At 46.0% G+C, this 22454-nt stretch overlaps 1 protein-coding gene across 1 annotated transcript in view; it reads left to right on the forward strand.

Moving 5' to 3' along the window:
- CUL4B (cullin 4B) overlaps window positions 1–22454 on the forward strand; it is a 938104-nt gene that overhangs the window by 305190 nt on the left and 610460 nt on the right. The window contains exon 9 of the mRNA XM_086918515.1: window positions 563–645. Coding sequence (XP_086774641.1) covers window positions 563–645 — 83 coding nt within the window. The remainder of the gene's footprint in view (window positions 1–562; window positions 646–22454) is intronic.

Raw genomic sequence — 22454 nt, forward strand, 5'->3', positions numbered from 1 at the left:
TTGTTTGGTCACTATTAGTTTACTGACACCACTTAATATCAAACTATCAATATTGAGAACTTGAACCTTAAATTAGTTGTTGCTCAAAACATGTGGCTGTGCAAAGGAAATCATCCTTAATTTCCTCTGTTACACTAATGTACTGCCTACCAGAGTAAATTTAAACTGTCAGTATGCATTCTGTTTTTAACTTTGTGTTTGAATGCATTTTGCCACTTATCCTTTCTCTTTATTAGGCCTTAGTGTAAACTGGTTGCTTTACAGCTGATAAGAACAGAGATGGCATTTAAAGAAATCAAATAATTCAGGACCACCTTAATTTATTTGACAAACTATGGGCTTTAGCTCCTCAAGGGGACTAGTTATATACATTTTACATAATCAAGTATTTTATGCCAGCCTGTTTGCTTTGCAGTGTCGGTTAGCAGCACTTTAGAATAGTATGTGTGAAGAGTGGTAACATTCTGAATATGACACACAGAAGAAAGCTTTAAAATCTTAATTTAGTTTGTCTTAACTTTATTTGAGTATATAGAGTCAACATGTTTTTCTTTTCTTGCAGGTTCCGGAGTATCTTCATCATGTTAACAAACGTTTGGAAGAAGAAGCAGACCGGGTTATCACCTATTTAGATCAAAGTACACAGTAAGTTGACCATTGAACAATCATTGCAGGGTGAGCTTTCATATATAAAAGTATTCAGCATTTTAGGAATGCAAACCAGTTTATTCCCTTTCTTTCCATAAATGAGTTAATAAATTTACGTTCCACTTCACAAAAACTAAATTGCTATTTGTATGATTATACTCGCATTCCAATAGAGTGCCTAGCTGTTAATCCTTTGTCATGACCTGGTTTTCGTAAAAACACTACTGTGGTATTTGAAAATGTAAGTAAGGATAGCTATAGAATCCTGCAACCTTCCCTACCAGCCCCCCGACCCCTCTTCTCCTCACCTCCTTGCCATAAGGATGTGTAAGACTTTCTACTAATTACTCACAACCGTCCTGTCTGATGAGATGCTAACATTTATTGTTTTAAGGAGACAAGGGAACCCTCTAGGTAATCAAGAACCAGGGGTGATAGTTTTATAAGGCAACAAAGGTCCTTAATTTAACATGATAAACAAGAACAAAAAAATAAATTATAGACAACAATGTGTGCTATAAGCAGAAACGTGTCCAGCCGGACACTGATTTTTTCAATGTAAGAAATTTTCAAAAGGATTAAAGTGGACAAATTTAAAGTGGGATACAGTCCTGTATCCAGTACATATAAAACATAAAAGACATAAACAAGGAAATTGAAAAGGGTTAGTTTCAGGCAAACTTATAGAGAGGACGCTGGTAAACAATTTGAGAGTAGCCTAGCTGACCTCATGTAGTAAACACAATTGGGTAACACAATGGAGAGCTAGTGTGTAACTACATTAACTGTCGACGGCGTTTCAATCCTGTACATAAATAAAAGTATCATCATCAGGACTAGAAATACATTGCCTGAGTATTAAACATGCAAGCCTGTTGAGAAAATGAAGAAAGGAACAAGAGACAAGAAATAAATGTTAAAATTCAGAAGCCTGCGTAGTTTTGCATTGTGAATTGCTGACCATGCTCTACCGTGAAAACCTTCCATACGCAAGTAGGTAAGTAAATTAGGGTGTACAGTGTCAATCAACCACAGCTGGTAAGTGAACTAACCGTGACATGGTAGTGATACTAGCCACAGTTCAGGGGCGAAAATAGTACCTATACGAAGAAATAGACCAGGCTCTAAGTATGCAGAGTAACGCTACCAATAGAGGTTAACTAACGAGGGACAAAGTACCAAGATTAGGGAGCCAATCTCACCTCGGGTTAGGCTGAGTTTGGAGTGTGTCGACCGGCACTCAGGGTGGACAGCCGTGCGGCTGGGAGGCAATGCTCATGAGGTATCTGTTAGAGAGCAGCATAGTTAGAATATAAGGTTGACGATGGTCGACCTACAGCAGAAGACGTTCTAAATATTGGAAATAGCCGTGGTATACCTGGGGTACAAATAGCGGATGCTGTCGCGGGACCGCAAGCCTGCAGGGGGCGAGCGGAGCAGTGGCTCGAAGTAGTGATGAGTCCTTGGCTGTTCCTAGGACCTAATGATAGTAATTATGGTCAAAATTAAGGTAAAGTAGAAATTAAGATTAAATTGCTGGCAAGGACTTGGGGTACGCAAGGCTTACCTATACTTTGTGGTAATTACTACCATCGGTAAGCGGTTGGCCGTGGTGAAGGATGTTCGATAGGGCGCCGAAGGGGGATTCCGTTTGGCGATTCCCAGAGTTGTCAATGTCTATGAAGTTGAAAATTAAACAAGGTTGCAGTTAGGGTTCGGGCAAGGTACTTGGGGCGAACAATAACGGAGCTAAGGGCTCATGGCTTACCTCCGTGTTCCGAATGAAACAAACTCCTGCCACTTCCGGGCACGATAGCTCGTGTAAGCGAAAGGAAGCAAGGCACGCTGCTTTGCATATGTAGTAACCACTAGTTGGCGGCCATCTTGGGTGAGGCGAAAATGACCGTATACCAAGTAGGAGACAGTGACAGTTGCAATACAATTCGAGTGGGCGCTTCCCACATTGGTGGAGCCCAGAAGAACATCAGGGGCGATCGGGGCTGGGCAGGGGTGATTAATAATTTCAGGGTCGTGACTGAAGCCTTATGTGGGCACGTTGCTTAAATCAATGGGTATGCAATAGTGGCGGCCATCTTGGGTGAGGTGCACTGTGATTAGCTATGAGTGGGTGGAATGGTAATTTTAACATTGGGAAGTGCACGGGAAAAGGGGTGAAGTGGTGGTATTATAGAATATAGAGCCACTTAAAGTACCAATTAAAGCAGCGCATGAAGGAGAAACCCAGCCAAGTTAAAGGAATAAAGCATGAAATAAAACAGATAAAAACCACAATATTGCAGAAGACAATGTTGACCAATATTTTGCATTGAACAGGATTTAAGAAGACAGTATTGACCAATGTAGCACAGTAAAAAGAACTGAAGTTCATAGTGTGTTTATAGGAGAGATGTCCAGTCTTCATTTCCGTTAAGACCACTCCTTATACTGTCCATTAAGATGATCTTTCTTAGTTCTTACTTATTCAGTAAGAGGGCCATGTCACCTCCTCGCGGTGGCAATTTCAGGGCTTTCAGGACAGTCCATTTAATGTCATTTTCAGTATGACCTTCCTGCATGAAGTGATCAACCAATGGGGCGTTGGGGGTCTTACAGCGGACCCGACTTCGATGCTGTCCAATTCTAGTTTTAATTTTCTATTTCGTCTGGCCCATGTATACTTGGAGACATGGGTATTGAATTAGATAGATAACATCACTGGTATTACAGTTCAAAAAAGATTGACAGTTTATCTGTACATTGTTGAACTTGAAGGTTTTGCCTTCCATAGTATACTCACACACATTATAAGACCCACATTTCGCATGTCCTAGCAGAGGAGGTTGACTCCAAAGTGCATCTAATGTCTGGCACTGTGGGGGACTTGGAAGTGCTGCTCTCACTAAGTGGTCCTTGAGGTTAGAGCTTTTGCGGAAATCAAAGACGACGCGCTCAATTTTAAGTGTCCCAGCATTGAGTAAGGGCCAATGTTTAAGTATGGATTTCCTCAAGGCATTCGAGACCGGTGAGAAGGTGGTGACACAGGCAATCTTAGTGTTCTTGTCTTTCTGCTTAGGACTTAAAAGGGCCTCCCTAAGAAAGTACCAGGCTCTTTTGACTGCCCTACGAATTAGTCTCTTCGGGTAACCTCTATCTTTAAGTGTGTTGGATAGTGTGGTAGCTTCCCTGAAGTAGTCTTCCTTGGCGAAACAGTTTCTTCTAATTGCTTTTAAAAGGAGCTAGAAATGAAATGGTATCAGCTGTAGTCCTGTAGGTTGTGCAGAAGTGGCAGGGTTAAGACTTCAGAATGACTACATGTGGCATTAGAGTATCATTGGTTACAATTAAAGAAATGGGTAACAGTAGTACAGAGTTGACAATGCATGCTTACATCAATAATCAGCCTAGAATATGGAGAGCAGGCTCTGAGGCCAGTAACATGCAGAAACAATATATAACAAATTATTAATGACCTCATTCGGAACATAGGGCGATTGGATTAACAACCAGTCATGCCTGCCCTTTGCAGTGTGTAGACCAAGACCACCACCACCTCCTTCATCAAAGCGTTGGATGAATAATCCAGTAAGAGCAGGGGAACATAAGTATTTTGAAGCAAAGTAATTTTACTAATTTGTCCTAAGCTGTGTTTGACAGTGCACTGTATTTATTTTGATATTCAGAATTGGATTGTTGACAAGTACAGTTTGGAGCATACTTACAATCCCCTGGTGTGGTACATGATGCTTTTTAAACCCAAAACATAGACTCTGGGGCCTCTTTTAGAAGCATAAACACATACTTTCCGGATTAAAGAACCCTCCCATTTCAATTGTAATTTCAATATCTTACCTTTCCTCCAGCCCTGATTGAGAAGAGCAGGAAGGCGCATATATTATCGAGGAAATATCTGGTCAGTGGATGGTAGTATTAACAACACAATTTAAAATTTTCAGATTGCCGCAATTTTAATGAAGGCTAATATGCCAATCAACTATGGCATTTTGATCCAGCTTTCACTCAGGTTAGGTTTTTCTGGTGCCGAGGATTATGCTGTTTTGCTCATGGTATTCTTGCATATTGCAGCCAAGGGGATTCTATGACAGTGCCTGAGAGCTGACGCGACAAGGGACATCCCTGTTAAGTGAATCTAGAAATCTCTGTTGGTGAAGACCATTTATGTGGACCCACACCATGGGGTTTGTGTATGGTAAGCCAGCAGTCTTATGAAACTATTCCCCCCAGGCTCAACCTGCCCGGTACTATCTTTAGGAATGATCATTCCTGCAAATCTAAAGCTAGTAAGTCTTGGTACATCAAGGCTAATCAGTGTCGTTATGCATGATTGAACGAGAAGCATGTCCTTCCTAGACTTCGTAACATGCTCCATTATACACCCCTCCGTGGCAGTGATAGGGAAGACTCAACACTAGGACCTTTTCATCTGTGGTTAGTAGTGGCAGAGGTAATAAGTCACTGTGCTCTTTCTAAAATTGAACTGTTAGGCTGTTTGACCCTGATGCATTCTCACTTGTTAAATTGTGTATCCGTTTTAATATTGTTAAGCAACTGGTTCTGGGAGCGCTTGTCTATGTCCTCTCTATCCATGCCGTTCCAACATCATCCAAGTATCAGTAGATTGTCGAGGGTGGCATAGCTGTTGTAGTCAAGTGAAGACTATACTAATAATACAGGAAAGTTGCCATTATTATCCTGAATAATCTAGCCATTTGTCACGGGTGACAGCTATTACATTTTAGGTACAGTTTCTCCTAAGCAACCGAGCAGAGGTAAAGCCAGCCTAGTCTCTCTCTTCCCCATATTAATGGATGCTAGCAGACTATCGTGGAGTTAAAGTTCAGCCTCCAGCTCGCAAATGCCTCTGATGGCACTGGGTCTCCATGACCACACACTGCCCAGACTGGCTTTTCTGACCACCAGTCCACCTACAGCAGCTGCACAGAGCCTCCCGGCATACACCGGCCTTTCCTCTAGAGAAGCCTGGCATTTTATGATTTCTTAAAAATATACAAATTGAGCTTCAGAGGGCAATACTCCCTCATCATATCTGTTAGCTGTTTGAGAAGATGTTCCACCTTCTTGAAGGTTTCATTTTATTACATAAAGGATCATGTTACTTATTAAAAGTAAAATGATTGTTTTTGTAACATTAACTCATTTCTCACTCTTGGATTATAAATACAAAGCAATTTTTTGATTTTCACTGTAGCAAATAAAACAAAATTCCTTTTTAAATTTTGTCTAATTTGAGTGCAAGTCTTGACTTATAATGAGCTACTAATTGCTTTTCTTATTTCACCACCACAGTGACTGCTGTGAAGTTTTCAAGAGCTCATCCTTTTTGATTTTCAATCTCACAGGCTTCTCTTAACTGACAAATGTGTATATATAGAATATATGTGTCTGTGTATAGCACACACAGTGGCAGTTACTACTGTGTAGTTCTAGTTAGGTCAGAGAAAGACTTTTTTTTAATATTATTTGGGGCTGTTTGACAAATCATCTAGAAAGACACCCCTCCCCAACCCCTGTAAAAAGTTCATGTACCTCTGCTCCTTCCTGGAATATTTCAGGGTGATCAGTCAAGTGAGGGCAGAGAAGAATGGGGCGTCTGAAAACACATTTTCCCCATACAAATTCCTATAAGAATTTTAAGAAGGGATACAGAGAAAATGGCTAAGCAGAATTATGCTAAATTTGGCAGACAGCTAAACCTTTTCTCTTAAATTTGGCTTTTTTAAAAATAAATTCTGTTGATTCAAATCAAAAGAACATTCACAGTAAAACATGAGATATACAGCACAGTGGCAAATTTTAGTATTGATGATACGCTTGCTGGTAGAAAATACAACCCTTTCTGTGAAAATCCACGCACTACCCTCCAAATATTCAGTTGTCTATTTGGGAACCAGCGTTAAGGAAGGGTGGGTTGCATATTCCTCCACAGGAGCCCTTCCATCTACCCCATATTCTAGTCAATTTCTTAGGGCATCCCCTATTCATATAGACAGTTTTTTCTGCTATCATGTTGGTATCCTTGTCATTCTCCCAATCACCCAGGTGTGGCCCCCCCAGCACTGAGCGATATTCTGTTTAGCTACGGTCAAACCAAATGTCATCCAAATTTTCTCCACCGCCCCCCCGAAGTAACCTCTGATTCTTCCCAAATATTTAGTAGACACCATTTGGACGTAGGGGTGGTAGCTGTGTCCTATATTTGATTCTTACTGTTAACTACTTCCTCCCAAAAAGATTGTATAGCAGGTCATTCCCATATGATGTAATAGAAGGTGCCTTTTTGGATGCATGCATGGTGCCAATTGTCAGTTGGGGTCCTCCCAATTTTCATTAGTGTAGTGCATGCATAATAGGCTCTATTCAATATTTATAAATTAAACAATCTAAACCCTCTCTTAACAGCAATTTCTGTAGGAGAGGCTAATGCTTCTGCCCCTTTCCTATCATCTTTGTCTCCCAAGTCACTCGGCCACTTTGCTCTTAATTGTTGTAACGTGTCAGGTGTGTTGTTAATAATCTTCTGGTATGTGTGCGATGTTGCTTTACGTGTCATTTATCCGCCAAGCAGACAGTCTTCGAGTGGGGTGTAGTTTGGAGGTTCTTTCCTGGATGGGATGTTCGTCTATAACACGTGTCGAATTTGTATATAGCAATAGATCTCTGTGCTTGCAAGATTATATTCTTGTCTGAGGTTAGTGAAGGAACGCACCGCCCCCTGATTCCCCAAGTCTCCAATTTTAGAAATGCCTATTAGGTTCGAGGCATGTGGGCTGCTGAATTCATATCTGTGCATAGATCACCGCCTAGTGTTGGGTCCGGATGATTGCACATTGTTGTCCTGGAAGAGTCTTCGAAGTATCACGAGATAGGTGGCTCCTCCCCTGGACTACAGTGCGCATGGGCATCCTCTCCATCCTCAGATTGTTTTTTTCCGCCATTGGGTTCGGATGTTACTATCTTAGCTCAAGTTAGGAAAACTTTCTACAAAGCCAAAACGCTTTCGATAGCGTCGGTATCGTTTCGTTCGGCTTAGAGGACATCGAGGACTCAACAGGTTTTTTCTTTCCACACTCTACCCGATCTTAGATCTGAAATGGAAAGATGTCCATTCAAGCGGTGTCCCCTTTGCAATGCAAAATACCCGCACATCGATGTCCACCCGGTGTGCAACAAGTGCCTGTCCCCAGACCATAACGAAGCCAACTGTATGGCCTGTGCCCGGTTCAGGTCGAAGAAAACCCTCAAGATTCGACGCACGGCTCGATTGGAGTCGAAGAAGTCAGCGCCTGTTCCTGTGAACATCTTCGGGACCGAAGACGAGGATGTCGTTGCTCTGGAGGATCAGGAACACTGCTCCGATCCGGTTTCGGGCCATGACTCCGAGTATGACGCCGAAGACGAGGAGGTATAAAACGAAGACGAGAACGTCGTCGATGAGGTAGGAGACGACGTGGAGGCCCTTGGGGCCGTAGAAGATCACTCGGGCGAAGAGCTAGACCAACCCGGCCGCACAGGGGCCGAAGATAACGCACTCAGTAAGGCTCAGGTCGAGGGATCGCCCCTAGGCCTTACCCAAGATCCACAATCTCGTTCTACAGCCCCGCATAAAGGCCCGGCTTCGAACATTTCTAAAGAGCCTAAGGTTTCAAAACCGCCATCGGTCGATACAAAGAAATCGAAACCGACAGCATCTTTGCAGAAACCGAAACCGAAAGTGTTTGTGCCTCTCGTCGGCTCCAAGGCCTCAAACCCCTCAGAGCCGAAGAAAAATAAAATGGCAGTCGATGCCGGAAAACTCAAGAAGGTCGTCGAGCCAATGGTTGGGGCGCCGAAGACCAAGGTCAAGGCCGTCGACCCATCGAAGCCGACGCCGAAGGGTGTCGATCCGCACAAAAAGCTCGAACCGAAAGACTGGATCGATCCTCTGTCGAAGCCTACGGACAAGTCGAAGACTGGCTCCAAGGACCCTGTTGAGTCGACGAGACCCAGTCAGTTCATAGCCAAAGAAGTGTCGGAGTCGCTCCAACACATCAAGGATAAGACTACATCGGTCGGACCGAAGGCCCCGACGCCGAAGCTGGTCGAACAAGTTTAGACCGCGTCGACACCTATCAAGTTTGGGTTACCACCCTCGGTGCGTCCGAAGATGTTCGAGCCGAAACAATCTATCGGCGCCACTAAACATGTGTCGACGGAAATGGAGGCTACGGAAGAGCCTGAAGACCAAGAGCCGAGACAATTCATCGACTCAGAAACTGGGAGAGTGTCCATATACAAACGAAAGTTAATGCAAGAGACTCCCATGGAATCATATAGGATTCCCTTAAAGAAAAAGAGACTTTATACAACTTCTCCAGCTCTTGTGGAACCCCTCATCACTATGGACAGGAACCTCAACATTTTTCCCCAAACATACTCAGATGTTGAGACAGGGGATAATGACAATGAGGATAACCTCTTTCATGTGGACACTGATCCTGATGATCAAGTCCAACAATGGACGGACCCTGCTGACTGAAGGGATCCGCAGACTGGCCCGAACACTCATGTGTACTGTGTGAAAACGTCGCCTACTGAGGACACAACTGCTTTTAACGCCCTTATTGAGAGGGCAGCCAGTAATCATGACGTCGAGCTAAATGCTGACCCTGTGGATGAAGACTTTCTGGTCGACACTTTCAACTTCAGAAAGGGCAGTCAAAACCCTACCCATGCTCAAAGGGGTCCTCAAGCATGCTGCTGACATTTTTAAAGATACCACTAGGGCCAGGGTGGTAAACCCAAGGATTGAGAAGAAATATCGGCCGCCCCTGTGAACCCTCCTTATATAAAGGGACAGTTGCCATTAGATTAATTGGTTGTTTCTAATGCACGTAAGAGAGCAAACTCCCAGACTACAGGTGATGCTCCTCCTCCTGAAAAGGAGTCAAAGTTTATGGAAACTTCAGGAAAAAGAGTAGCTGCGCAGGCTGCTAACATCTGGCGCATTGCCAACACTCAGGCACCACCCTTGAGAAACTTAAAAAGGACACAGAGACTGCAAAGTCTATGGGGGCTCTGCAGTCACAACAGTTTCGGGGTGGCTCCTTTTGTCGCTCCAGTACTAGAGGCCCCTCAAGAGGCCAGTCATCGCAACACACACTATACAATAAGGGAGGTACACAATCCACCTACAAAAAGAACAACCGGGGTGGATATCGGGGAAACAACATGAAGGGCAGAGGCAGAGGAAACAACAGTTCCAGATCCTCTGCCAATACCAAACAGTGACGCCCTGTAACTGCCCCCGACCATATAACACCTGTCGGGGGGAGACTACAACAGTTCCTGCCGGTCTGGAAATCCATCACCACAGACAGGTGGGTGAGAGACATTGTACAGTACGGGTATTGTCTGGAATTAACGTCCACTCCACCCAACATCGCACCAAGACGCCGTCCTATGTCCGCAGAGCACTTACACTTATTGCAGCAGGAGGTCGTCAGCATGCTGCAAAAAGGGGCCATAGAGCTCGTGCCTGTAGAAGACCATGGGTCAGGGGTGTATTCTCTCTACTTTCTAATACCCAAAAAGGACGGTTCTCTCAGACCTATACTGGACCTCAGGCCTCTAAACAGTTACATTCTGTCAGAGCATTTTTATATGCTCACCTTGCAACAGGTTCTGCCGTTACTCAGTCAGGGAGACTTCCTCGCAACGCTGGATCTAAAAGATGCGTATTTCCATATACCCATACACCCTTCACACAGACAGTATCTCAGGTTAACTATTCAACATCAACATTATCAGTTCAAAGTCCTCCCTTTCGTAGTAACAACAGCACCCAGGGTGTTCACAAAGTGCCTGGCAACAGAACAGTAGCAGCACACCTCAGGAGACAGCACACACATGTCTACCCTTATCTGGACGACTGGCTTATTCAAGCAAAGACGGCCCAGCAGTGTGCCAGCCACATGTCCCACACCATTCACCTTCTTCACAATCTTGGATTCTCACTGAATTATCCGAAGTCACACCTTCAGCCCGCCCACGTGCGACAGTACCTGGGTGCGACAATAGACACTCTGGCAGCCAAAGCACAGCCAAATTCTGTGAGAATAAACCGCATGCAATTGCTGATACAGAAATTCAGACCTCAACGCTCGCTTCCAGCGAAAGTGTTGATGCAGTTGATAGGCATGATGGCCTCCTGCATTTTCATAGCCCCGCACGCGATACTACATATGCGTCTGCTTCAGGAGTGCTTAGCACTTCAGTGGAATCAGGCTCAAGGACAGTTAAAGGACCTAGTGTTGGTGAGCGGTCGGGCATTCAACTCTCTGCATTGGTGGAACCCACGAAACCTTTACAAGGGCAGACCGTTCCAAGAGCCTGTTCCACAAATTGTACTGACGGCAGACGCGTCTCTCCAGGGATGGGGAGCTCATGTACTCCACTACACAGTGCAGGGACTATGGACAGCACAGAAAAAGAAGATGCACATCAACCTTCTGGAACTGATGGCAATCATCATGGCGATGAAAGCTTTCAAGGTACACTTGTGCAACAAGGTCGTGTTGATCTGGACGGACAACATGACTGCCATGTACTACATACAGAAACAGGGAGGAACGCACTCTCCACAGTTGTCTCATCTGGCTCAGAGCATGTGGAAGTGGGCCATTCAGAGGAACTTCTTCCTCATGGAGGAACACCTCCCGGGCAAAGACAACCAGATGGCGGATCTGCTCAGCAGACACAGCCACCAGATGCACGAGTGGGAGATACATCCATCAGTACTACAACTGTACTTCCAGCAGTGGGGTCATCCACAGATAGACCTGTTCGCCACAAGGGACAACGCAAAATGCCAAAGCTTCGCAAGCAGGTTCCCACACCCACAGTCGCAGGGTAATGCGATATGGATGAACTGGTCAGGCAAATTTGCGTACGCTTTTCCCCCAGCACCTTTGATACCGCTGGTGGCACGCAAACTACGGCAACACTCGATGACCCTCATCCTGGTTGCTCCAATGTGGGCACGCCAACCATGGTACACCACGTTTCTAGAACTATCCGTGGTACCGCATCAACGGCTACGCCTCACACCCAGGCTTTTGACGCAGAGCCATGGAGACATTCAGCATCCAGATCCGCAACAGCTCAACTTGGCGATCTGGCTCCTGAAGTCCTAGAATTTGGCTACCTCAACTTGCCGCCAGAATATATGAATATCATCAAGGAGGCAAGACGGCCCACAACCAGAGCATGCTATGCGGCTAAATGGAAAAGGTTTGTCATATATTGTACCAACAATGACATTAACCCACTGGATGCATCTATTCAAAACATCATCTGTTATTTGTTGCATTTATACAGATGTAATCTAGCGTACAGTTCCATTTGTGTACATTAATCCGCCATAGCAGCCTATCTTAAGAAGAGGCAGCACCTCTCATTATTCAGAGTGCCTGCCATTAAAGCTTTTCTGGCTGGACTTAAAAGAGTGATCCCTCCCAGACACCCACCGTCACCAGTCTGGATCCTGAATGTGGTCCTCACCAGATTGTGGGGACCACCTTTTGAACCTCTACACTCTTGTGAGATTCAATTTCTGACTTGGAAAGTTGCTTTCCTAGTGGCCATTACCTCACTGAGGAGAGTTAGTGAACTCCAGGCACTAACCATTCAAGAGCCATTCATCCAGGTCCAAGCAAATAGGGTGGTATTACGCACCAACCCTACATTTATGCCTAAAGTGATTTCGCAGTTCCACATGAAGCAGACCATAGAACTGCCAGTTTTCTTTCCTAATCCGGAAAATGTCGCGGAGAGATCCCTACACACGTTAGATGTCAAAAGGGCTCTAATGTACTATATAGACAGAACAAAGGATTTCAGAAAAACAAAACAGCTTTTCGTTGCCTTTTCTCCACAACACAAAGGCAACCCCATTTCCAAAGCAGGGATAGCCCGGTGGATCGTTAATTGTATACAGATTTGCTATGCTAAGGCTAAACGCACACTAACCATTCCACCACGAGCACACTTCACACGTAAGTTAGGAGAGTCCATGGCTTTCCTGGGGAATATTCCTTTAGAAGAGATATGTAAGGTAGCCACTTGGTCCACCACACATACCTTTACGAAACACTACTGTGTAGATGTGCATTCTAAACAGCAGGCAGCTGTAGGACAGGCTGTTCTCAAAACTCTTTTTCAGACTGCTGCAGCTGGCACGGGCAGCCGCCGCTAACAGGAGGGACTGCTATGTAATCTATGCACAGATATGAATTCAGCAGCCCACATGCCTCGAACCGAATATGCTACTTACCAGTATGCATCTGTTCTTGGCATGTAGGGCTGCTGACATTCATATCGCCCACCCTCCTCCCCGGCGCCTGTAGCAGCTGTAGCATTCAGAATTACTATCTAGCATGGACATCACTCACTGTATTACACTCCATCTCTGCCACAATGTCGAAAAACAATCCGAGGATGGAGAGGATGCCCATGCGCACTGCAGTCCAGGGGAGGAGCCACCTATCTCGTGATACTTCGAAGACTCTTCCAGGACAATGTGCAATCATCCGGACCCAACACTAGGCGGCGATCTATGCACAGATATTAATGTCAGCAGCCCTACATGCCAAGAACAGATGCATACTGGTAAGTAGCATCTTCGGTCCCATTTGTCAAACCTAGCGTGACTCCCTAATGTGTCTAGGGCCGCTGCGTCCCATAGGGGGGTGGTTCGCGTCAGTTTGTGTTGTCATTCTAGTTCCCTGTGGGTCTTGTGCCATAGGGCAATTGTTACTGTTGTCGGCTTTTGTTGTTTCGGTTTTGGATGTGTCTCATATATGGCCCGTTGGTAACCACCCTGGCGCAGCATTAGATGATCCATCCTGAGCGATGGTTCATCCTCTGGCATATATACCCACTGGTTGATTGTGATTAGTTGTGATGCCCAGTAGTACTTTTGTATGTCAGGCAGGGCAATTCCTCCCTCGTACCATCCAGAGTAAGTTTATTAAGTTCGATTGGTGCTGCAACCCCGTTCCACAGAAGTGTTAGCAATACTGAGTTGTAAGAAAGTGAGTTTCTGTTGCAGCTCCCCCCCCCCCCCACCCCTACACACACTTTTTGCCTGATACCTGATGCACGTTTTTGGTGTGCCCTGGGTCCCTGCCAATCAGGGACCCAGGGCCTGTGTTCCTTCCTCAAAAACTGTACTAAAGCCTAAACCCAATTGGCATCTCTGGCCACATGTCAGTCCCTAGTAAATGTTACCTAGGTACCCAGGGCATTGTGACCAGAGAAGACACCTAAGGGCTGCAGCACTTATTGTGCCACCCTTAGGGGCCCTGTACCCTGACACACTGCCTTTGCTGGCTGAGTGTTATGATGCAGAACTAAACAAAGAGTCGACATGGCACACATCCCTGTGTGCCATGCCCCCAAACCCACTGCCCTGGCATACATCAGCCACCCCTTTAGCTGGGTGTCCTATGCCAGTGGTGTGGGCACAGGTGCAGGAGCCCTGTGCCCCTACAATACCCAGGGCCATTCCTGGGCACTGTAAGTGCAGTGATGCAATTAAGAGTATATGGTGCTGGGAGGTTGTCATTACGAACTCCACAGCAGCATAATGGCTACACTGAAGGCTGACAAGTTTGATATCAAACTTCTCAGCACACTAAACCCACACTGATGCCAGTGTGGGATTTAATGTAAAAAGCACTACAGAGGGGTTCTTAGAGATGCCCCCTGAAAGCTAACCTACAATCCACGTCTTGTCTGACTGACTGATTGAATTATTTATTAAGCGCACTTATGCCGTGGCGTCTTGGCGCTGCGAGAGGGGTAAGGCTTCTGCTGGTTAACTAAAGCATGGTAAACAGCCAGGTCTTCAGTGCCTTTCTGAAGCTGCTCTTATTTGGTTATAGCCGGAGCTTAACGGGTAGGGTGTTCCATAGCTTCGCTGCCTGATGGGAGAAGGACTTGCCTCCCCAGCGTGCTTTCCTTATTCTTGCGGTGGTACTTAGGCCCTGGCCCATAGATCTAAGAGTTCGGCTAGGGGTGTAACGGGGAAAGAGAGCTTTCAGGTCCTCGGCTCCTCCACCTACAACTGTTTTGTGGACGAGGCAGAGGGCTTTGAACTGTACTCTTTGCCGAACTGGTAGCCAATGGAGTTGGGGTATGGCTTTGGAAGTAGGATGGCGCTTTGGGAGGTCTAACAGAACTCGTGCCGCAGCTTTCTGGAGTGATTGTAATTTGGTGAGTTGCCTTTCACCCATTCCCAGGTATAGCGTTGCAGTAGTCGATGCGGGAGAGAACTAAGGCCCCGACCACTGTCTTCCTCAATGTGGAAGGGATCGTAGGCAATATTTTCCTGAGGGTTTTGATGGTGAAAAAGCAAGCAGATGTCACTTGATTCACTTTTGCGGTGAGAGCAAGGTCTTTGTCTAGCCAAAAACCTAGGTTTTTAACTTTTTGTGCCGGCTCAGGACAGGTTCCTGCCTCAGGAGGCCAACAGAGTTGCCTCACCTCAGTTTTTTCGGTGTTTAATTTTAGGAAGTTCTTGTTCATCCAGCATTTTATGTTTAAGAGACAGCTTCTAAACTGTTCCGCAGAGACTTCAATTGTTTGTGTGAGTGACACCAACAGCTGTGTGTCGTCAGCATACGAAACCAGTTTCAGACCCTGTGCTTTTATTAGTGATGCTAACTGGGTCACATAAAGATTAAAGAGGGTAGGGGAGAGTGCTGAGCCCTGTGGGACTCCACAAGGGAGGGAGTATTCTTCTGATTTCAATCCTTCCCAGTAGATTTGTTGGATTCTATTTTCTAGAAATGACTTTAGTAGGGTCAAGGCAGTGTTTCTAACTCCCACTGATTCTAAACTGTCAATGAGGGCCCCATGGTTGACAGTGTCGAATGCTGCTGTTAAATCCAGCAGGATCAACACAGCTCTACCTCCCTTGTCCATGGTTCTGCGGGCTTCCTCCGTGGCAATTATTAGGGCTGTCTCGTTTGAGTGACAAGACCTGAAACCGTGTTGGGTATTGTCAAGTAGGTTGTTGCATTTGACAAACTTTATTAAATCCTGGTTGAGGGCTTTTCCAGTATTTTGGTAGGTAGAGCGAGATATGATATCGGACGATAGTTCTTTGTCTCCCCTGGATCTAAGGAGTCTTTTTTCAGAATGGGTCTGATACTGGCCTTTTTCCATTGTTGTGGGAAAACACCACACCACCTTGTCTGAGAGGCTGCCACACAGTAGACATGTTGCTGGACCCCTGGGTGGAGAGCTCTCGCTCTCCTGGGCCTGCAACAATGCACATCCTGGGACGAGGTGCCAAGCCTCCTCCCCCAGGATGGGCAGGGGAAGTTTCAAAGGCATTCCGCCTTTGTGAGTTTCTCCAGACCACTTGCTGTACTCAGCAACTGGCCCCCACCAGTTCTGACCTACTTCTATGGCGGGAAGACTGGCGGGAAATCCTACGTCAGACAGTGGGGTGTGCCAGCCTGAGCCTACTTCACCCTTCAGGTGGAAAAGGCGAGGTGATGCACCACCCCGGGCTCCGGCCATCTTGAAGATGGGGAGCCCTGCCCAATCACAAACAGGCTCCTGCCCTCCTCCCACAGCAGAGGAGCAGGCTAGGGGGTGTAAAGTTTATTGCCTCTTTGCAAAATAATGACCTGTGAGTACTCGTATTGAGAAAAGTATATTTTGATACCTGTTGGTTCTAAAAATAAAACAACTATATTTTTTGATATAAAACAATTGGCCTGGAGTTCAGTTCTTGAGTATGGGAAACCTTTTGCTGACTGAGTGTGTACAACAAATGCTTTACACTGGTTCGAGGCATGTGGGCTGCTGAATTCATATCTGTGCATAGATCACTGCCTAGTGTTGGGTCCGGATGATCGCACATTGTTGTCCTGGAAGAGTCTTCGAAGTATCACAAGATAGGTGGCTCCTCCCCTGGACTACAGTGCGCATGGGCATCGACTCCATCCCCAGATTGTTTTTTTCCGCCATTGGGTTCGGATGCATGTTGGTTCACTTAAGTTCGGAATCGATATAAAACTTTCTTTTGGCCAAAAGGCCTTTAGTTTATCGTCTGTATTGTCTTGCGATCGGTGCCCAGTTCTGATGCAGCTCAGTTCCCGAGCCGGACATCCAGAGGAGCCGCGTGGCTTTTCGGCACTGAAGGCCCGGTTGACGCCAGAGGCCTTATCGACGAACCATCATGGAACGGAACCCGTTCAAAAGATGTCCCGTGTGCAACTCGAAATATCCTCACATCGACGTCCACCCGGTGTGCAACAAGTGCCTGTCGCCGGATCACAATGAAGCCAGCTGTATGGCTTGTTCCCGTTTCCGATCCAAGAAGACGATTCGACTTTGACGTGCAGCGCGCAAGGAAGCACAGCAGACGGCACCTGACCCGGTGAACATCTTCGATGCCGAGGATGATGATCTGGCATATGCTTCCATTCGCATACATTTGTCCGCAATAGCAGCTTATCTACAAAACAGGCAGCATCTCTCACTTTTCAGAGTGCCGGCCATTAAAGCTTTTTTGGAAGGACTCAAACGAGTCATTCCTCCCCGGACCCCGCCAGCTCCTGAATGGAACCTAAATGTGGTCCTCACCAGACTGATGGGTCCACCTTTTGAGCCTCTACATTCCTGCGAGATTCAGTTCTTGACGTGTTAAGTGGCTTTCCTGATAGCGATTACTTCACTGCGACGCGTTAGTGAACTCCAGGCACTAACTATCCAAGAGCCATTCCTACAAATTCACTCCAACAGTGTGGTGCTTCGCACTAACCCAAAATTTCTTCCTAAGGTAGTTTTGCAGTTCCATATCAATCAGACTATTGAACTGCCTGTGTTCTTCCAAAATCCTGAGTCCGTGGCGGAGACGATGCTCCACACACTAGACATCAAGAGAGCCTTAATGTACTACATTGATAGGACCAAAGATTTTCGAAAAACAAAACAACTGTTTGTTGCCTTTTCGCCACATCACAAAGGCAACCCCATTTCCAAAGCAGGCATAGCCAGGTGGATCGTTAAGTGCATTCAAATTTGCTATGAAAAAGCCAAGCGCACTTTCACGATCCCCCCACGGGCCCACTCCACCCGCAAGTTGGGGGCCTCCATGGCTTTCCTTGGAAATATTCCTTTAGAACACATATGTAGAGCAGCCACATGGTCTACCAAACACACATTAACAAAACACTACTGTGTAGATGTGCACTCCAAACAGCAGGCAGCTGTAGGGCAGGCTGTTCTAAAAACACTTTTTCAAACTGCTGCAGCTGGCACAGGCGGCCGCCGCTAATGGAGGGACTGCTATGTATTCTATGCACAGATATGAATTCATCAGCCCACATGCCTCGAACCGAATATGCTACTTACCAGTATGCATCTGTTCTTGGCATGTAGGGCTGCTGACATTCATATCGCCCGCCCTCCTCCCCGGCGCCTGTAGCAGCTGCAGCACTCCTTATTACTCTTAATATGGTCATCACTCACGGTGTTACACTCCATCTTTGCCGCAATGGCTAAAAACAATCTGGGGATGGAGTCGATGCCCATGCGCACTGTAGTCCAGGGGAGGAGCCACCTATCTTGTGATACTTCGAAGACTCTTCCAGGACAACAATGTGCGATCATCGGGACCCAACACTAGGCGGCGATCTATGCACAGATATGAATGTCATCAGCCCTACATGCCAAGAACAGATGCATACTGGTAAGTAGCATATTCATTCTCTGGTACTGCCTTACTGCTCGAACAAGCTACCACTTTTCAGAGTAAGGTCAGCCCTGACTTTAACCTCTGTTATACCTCTGGGGATTGTGGACTCTATACACACTGTACCTTACTTTCGTCCAGTATATATGGAGCCACATTCTCACATGAGTTGATTGTTCTAAAGTATTGTACAGGTATTGGGTGTGGTTCATTGTGGAGGGCATACAAGAAGTGAGGAAGCGCCATCAACTTAAAAAGCGCTGCTCTCCCTAAGAGTGTTAGTGGGAGTGGTTTCCAATGCTGTACATCTGTTTTTAACCCCTCTAAGGGTGGGAGGAGATTCATTTTATAGGCTAGGGAGGTGTTGGTTGTGGCAAATATCTCCAGTTATTTTAACCCATCTGCCACCACCCAGATCTCGTAGTTTTGAGGCATCTTAGGTGGGGCGCCACTTAAAATAAACATTAGTGATTGTTCCAGTATTGAAGCTTTCATAGATTCCCATTGCGTGTATCATTCCACGTCGTCGAGATGGAAGTCTCTGGTAAATGAAAAAATACCATAGAAAAAGGTACAAAAAAAAATAAGGCCTTGGCCTCATCTCATTTTGTAGCATAATTACCTCTTTTTATAAAAGAGACAAAATAAAACAGCCAATCATAACAGCCTCACCCCCTTCCTGAGAGAGCCTCAGAGCCTTAGATGTTCTACTGCACGTTGTGCAAGGGAGTCTCCTCTGAGCTCTGCTCAGTTTTTCTTTATTCATCACTTCAACTCTTCACTTCAAGCACCATGTTAGACAAAGAGAAGAAGGCTCTTTTCAAAGCTTGTGCCACCTGCTCCAAGAAGGGACTTTATGTGGAGGACAAACATAAAAACTGTATTTGTTTGTATCCTGACCACAAGGCTACTGACTTCAAAATCTGTTGGACCTTCTCCACCAAGACCGTACGATACCGTGAGCGACAACTGCTCACTTGGCTTCAGAAACTAAAGTCACGGAAAGATCCTGTCTCCAGTGAAAGTGATGATGCTTCATTGGCTACTTCTTCTAGGAGGTCTCAAAAAAGGGGTAGGTCTTCACCTACTACTTCTTCAGACCCCCCTTCCAGAGCCTTACAAAAGACCTCTCATAGGTCTGGCTGGCGTAGTCTCACCAAAGCTCCTCACTGAGGTGTGAAGGAGAGGGAATGACTTGTTCCAGAAGTGGCATCTGAGAAGAAAACAGGCTTGGTGACTTCTACTTCTTCTCCTTCCTCTGAGAAGGCTAAAACCTTTAAAAAGCCAGCTTCAGTCCCACCTGAGGGTAAAGCTGACGGATAAGTTCGCTCGTGCACGACAACAACATTGATTCCGTCGACGACTGCTTCAGCAGAGTGGTCTGCTTAATTCAGACACTCTGTTCATCACCACCCCCCTTTTCTGAATCGTTTTTGGCCACTATAGGTGTGGCAGGGTATACTCAGACATGAGACCCTTTCTCACTGCCCCGTCAGGATTCAAGCAAGCCGGGCCGAAGACTGCTGAAATGCCAGAAACCGGTCCCCGGTAGCTTGTCTCCTTTCTGGTGAAGAATTGGCTTGGTAGTTTAGTCTGCCCTGTTCCCATGATGCACTGGGCCAGGGACAGACTGATTTGCATATAGCCAGGTTCTGAGCTGGGATGGTGCAGTGAGATAAATAAGGGTGATGGATCAAGCCCTGATCTTTGGACTGGGTAAGAGTGGTCTGCTTAATTCAGACACTCTGTTCATCACCACCCCCCTTTTCTGAATCGTTTTTGGCCACTATAGGTGTGGCAGGGTATACTCAGACATGAGTCCCTTTCTCACTGCCCCATCAGGATTCAAGCAAGCCGGGCCGAAGACGGCTGAAATGCCAGAAACCGGTCCCCGGTAGCTTGTCTCCTTTCTGGTGAAGAATTGGCTTGGTAGTTTAGTCTGCCCTGTTCCCATGATGCACTGGGCCAGGGACAGACTGATTTGCATATAGCCAGGTTCTGAGCTGGGATGGAGCAGTGAGATAAATAACGGTGATGGATCAAGCCCTGATCTTTGGACTGGGTAAGAGTCGTCTGCTTAATTCAGACACTCTGTTCATCACCACCCCCCTTTTCTGAATCAGCAAATTTACCGGCGTCGGGTTGAGCCTCCGTGCCGCTCCGTGGGGTTTGCCTGGGCAAACTGAACGGAGCGGCACGGAGGCTCAATGAGGGAACGTTTGTACCAGTGGTAATTGGTCCTCTGAACAACTGCACCTCTGATGCCAAGCTCATGGGGCTCTATCACGCATTATAAATAGACCAAATGTGGTTATTTTTCCGCAGAAGGGCTTATTTAAGCCTTTAAATAAACAGACTAGCCGATTTCTGCTAGCCTGTTTTAGGACAGTAGGCATATGTCACATAGATTTATCATTTTTTCTAGAGTGTAGTATGGATCAACAAAGGTCCTGATGAGTAAAGCAGTGGGGACTGCTTACGAAACATGTCGACCAAGTAGGGTATAGTAAATATCCCTACCACAACCCCATTTTAACATTCTCAGCTAAAAGTGAATAAATTATTTTTTCTACTAGCCAGGGAATTTTTAACATCTTAATTCTTTCACATATCTTCACCCCCTACCACTCACTTTTTTCACAACACACATAGCCTAACTCCACAAACAAGTGCTCCCGCGTAGTTCGCAGGTAGCATGCCTTGCCCTGTAGAGGGACGGGAGGACCCCCATGATGAAGCATGACACTATGGGATTCTTAGTATCTGAGGGATATTTTACAAACACATAGTGCTTCTCCTTGTCATCAACAGGGTTTAGCAACACTGACCACTACCGTCTTTTTCACCATTTATTTATTTTTAAAAACCTACAAAAAATTGATAGAATCTTATTGATTATAATTATAGTTCTGTCAGGCCATATTCTGGAATTTCAACATCAACCACCATCCAAAGCCCCTCTTCCACCTAATCCAGATATCTACATCTTAGCCACTCCAGAGAACAAAAAATGCTGACTCTACGCAAGCAGGCATCACCATCCTGGTTCGTTGGGGAATGCGCTTTCAATGGCCTGGTCAGGCGCCTTTGTTTACGCTTTTCCTCCGATCCCACGAAGTCCCAGACTTCTCGGAAGCTCAAGGCGGAACCCTGCAGAATGATTCTGGTAGCCCCGGTGTTGCCCCGCCAGTTTTGGTTTACGGAGCTTCTGCTACTCTCCCTGGACCGTCCAGTTCATCTGCGCCCAATTCCTTCCCTGCTGACTATGTCCCAGGGCCAGGTAGTACATCTGGGTCCAAGCTCTCTTCAGTAATCAGCGTGGCTCCTGAGCTCCGATAATTTCAGTATCTGAATATCGCGTCCGAATGTAGAGAGGTGCTTGCTCGAGCTCCGAGTACAAATAAGACAGATCGCTTAAAATGGAAGCGCTTCTGCCTTTGGTGCCGACAAGAAAAGACTCATCCTTATGCTTCTGCTCCTCCTCAAAATTTGCTGTATATTCTAGCATTGGCTAAATCAGGTCTCGCTCATTCTTCTATCAAGGTGCACCTTGCGGCCATCTCTAGATTCAGACGGACTTCCTCTGAACCTTCCTTCTGGTCGGCAAGGATTGTGAATCAATTTCTTAAAGGACTTTTTAGAGTTTTCCCACCTCCTTTTTTGTGGCAGCTTAACTTAGTTCTTACTCAACTCATGAGGCCGCCTTTTGAACCGATTCATAGGGCGGACCGTAAATTCCTCTCATCAAAAGTGTCCCTCTTTCTCGCCTTAACATCTGCCAGAAGGGTGGATGAACTGCACGCTCTCACGTTCTTACAGTTTAAAAGAGAAAGTTTGATTCTGAGAACAAAGCCCAAATTAATCCCGAAGGTGCCTTCGGACTTTCACTTGAATGAACCAGTTATTCTCAAATCCTTTTATCCTTGACCCACTACTCCAGCGGAGAGGGCTCTACACTCTCTGGACGTTCAAAGATGTCTGAAGTTTTATCTTCAATGTACCAACGACTTCAGAAGAT

Source organism: Lissotriton vulgaris, chromosome 4_1 (assembly GCF_964263255.1).
Source record: "Lissotriton vulgaris chromosome 4_1, aLisVul1.2, whole genome shotgun sequence".
In the NCBI taxonomy this organism is placed as follows: domain Eukaryota; kingdom Metazoa; phylum Chordata; class Amphibia; order Caudata; family Salamandridae; genus Lissotriton; species Lissotriton vulgaris.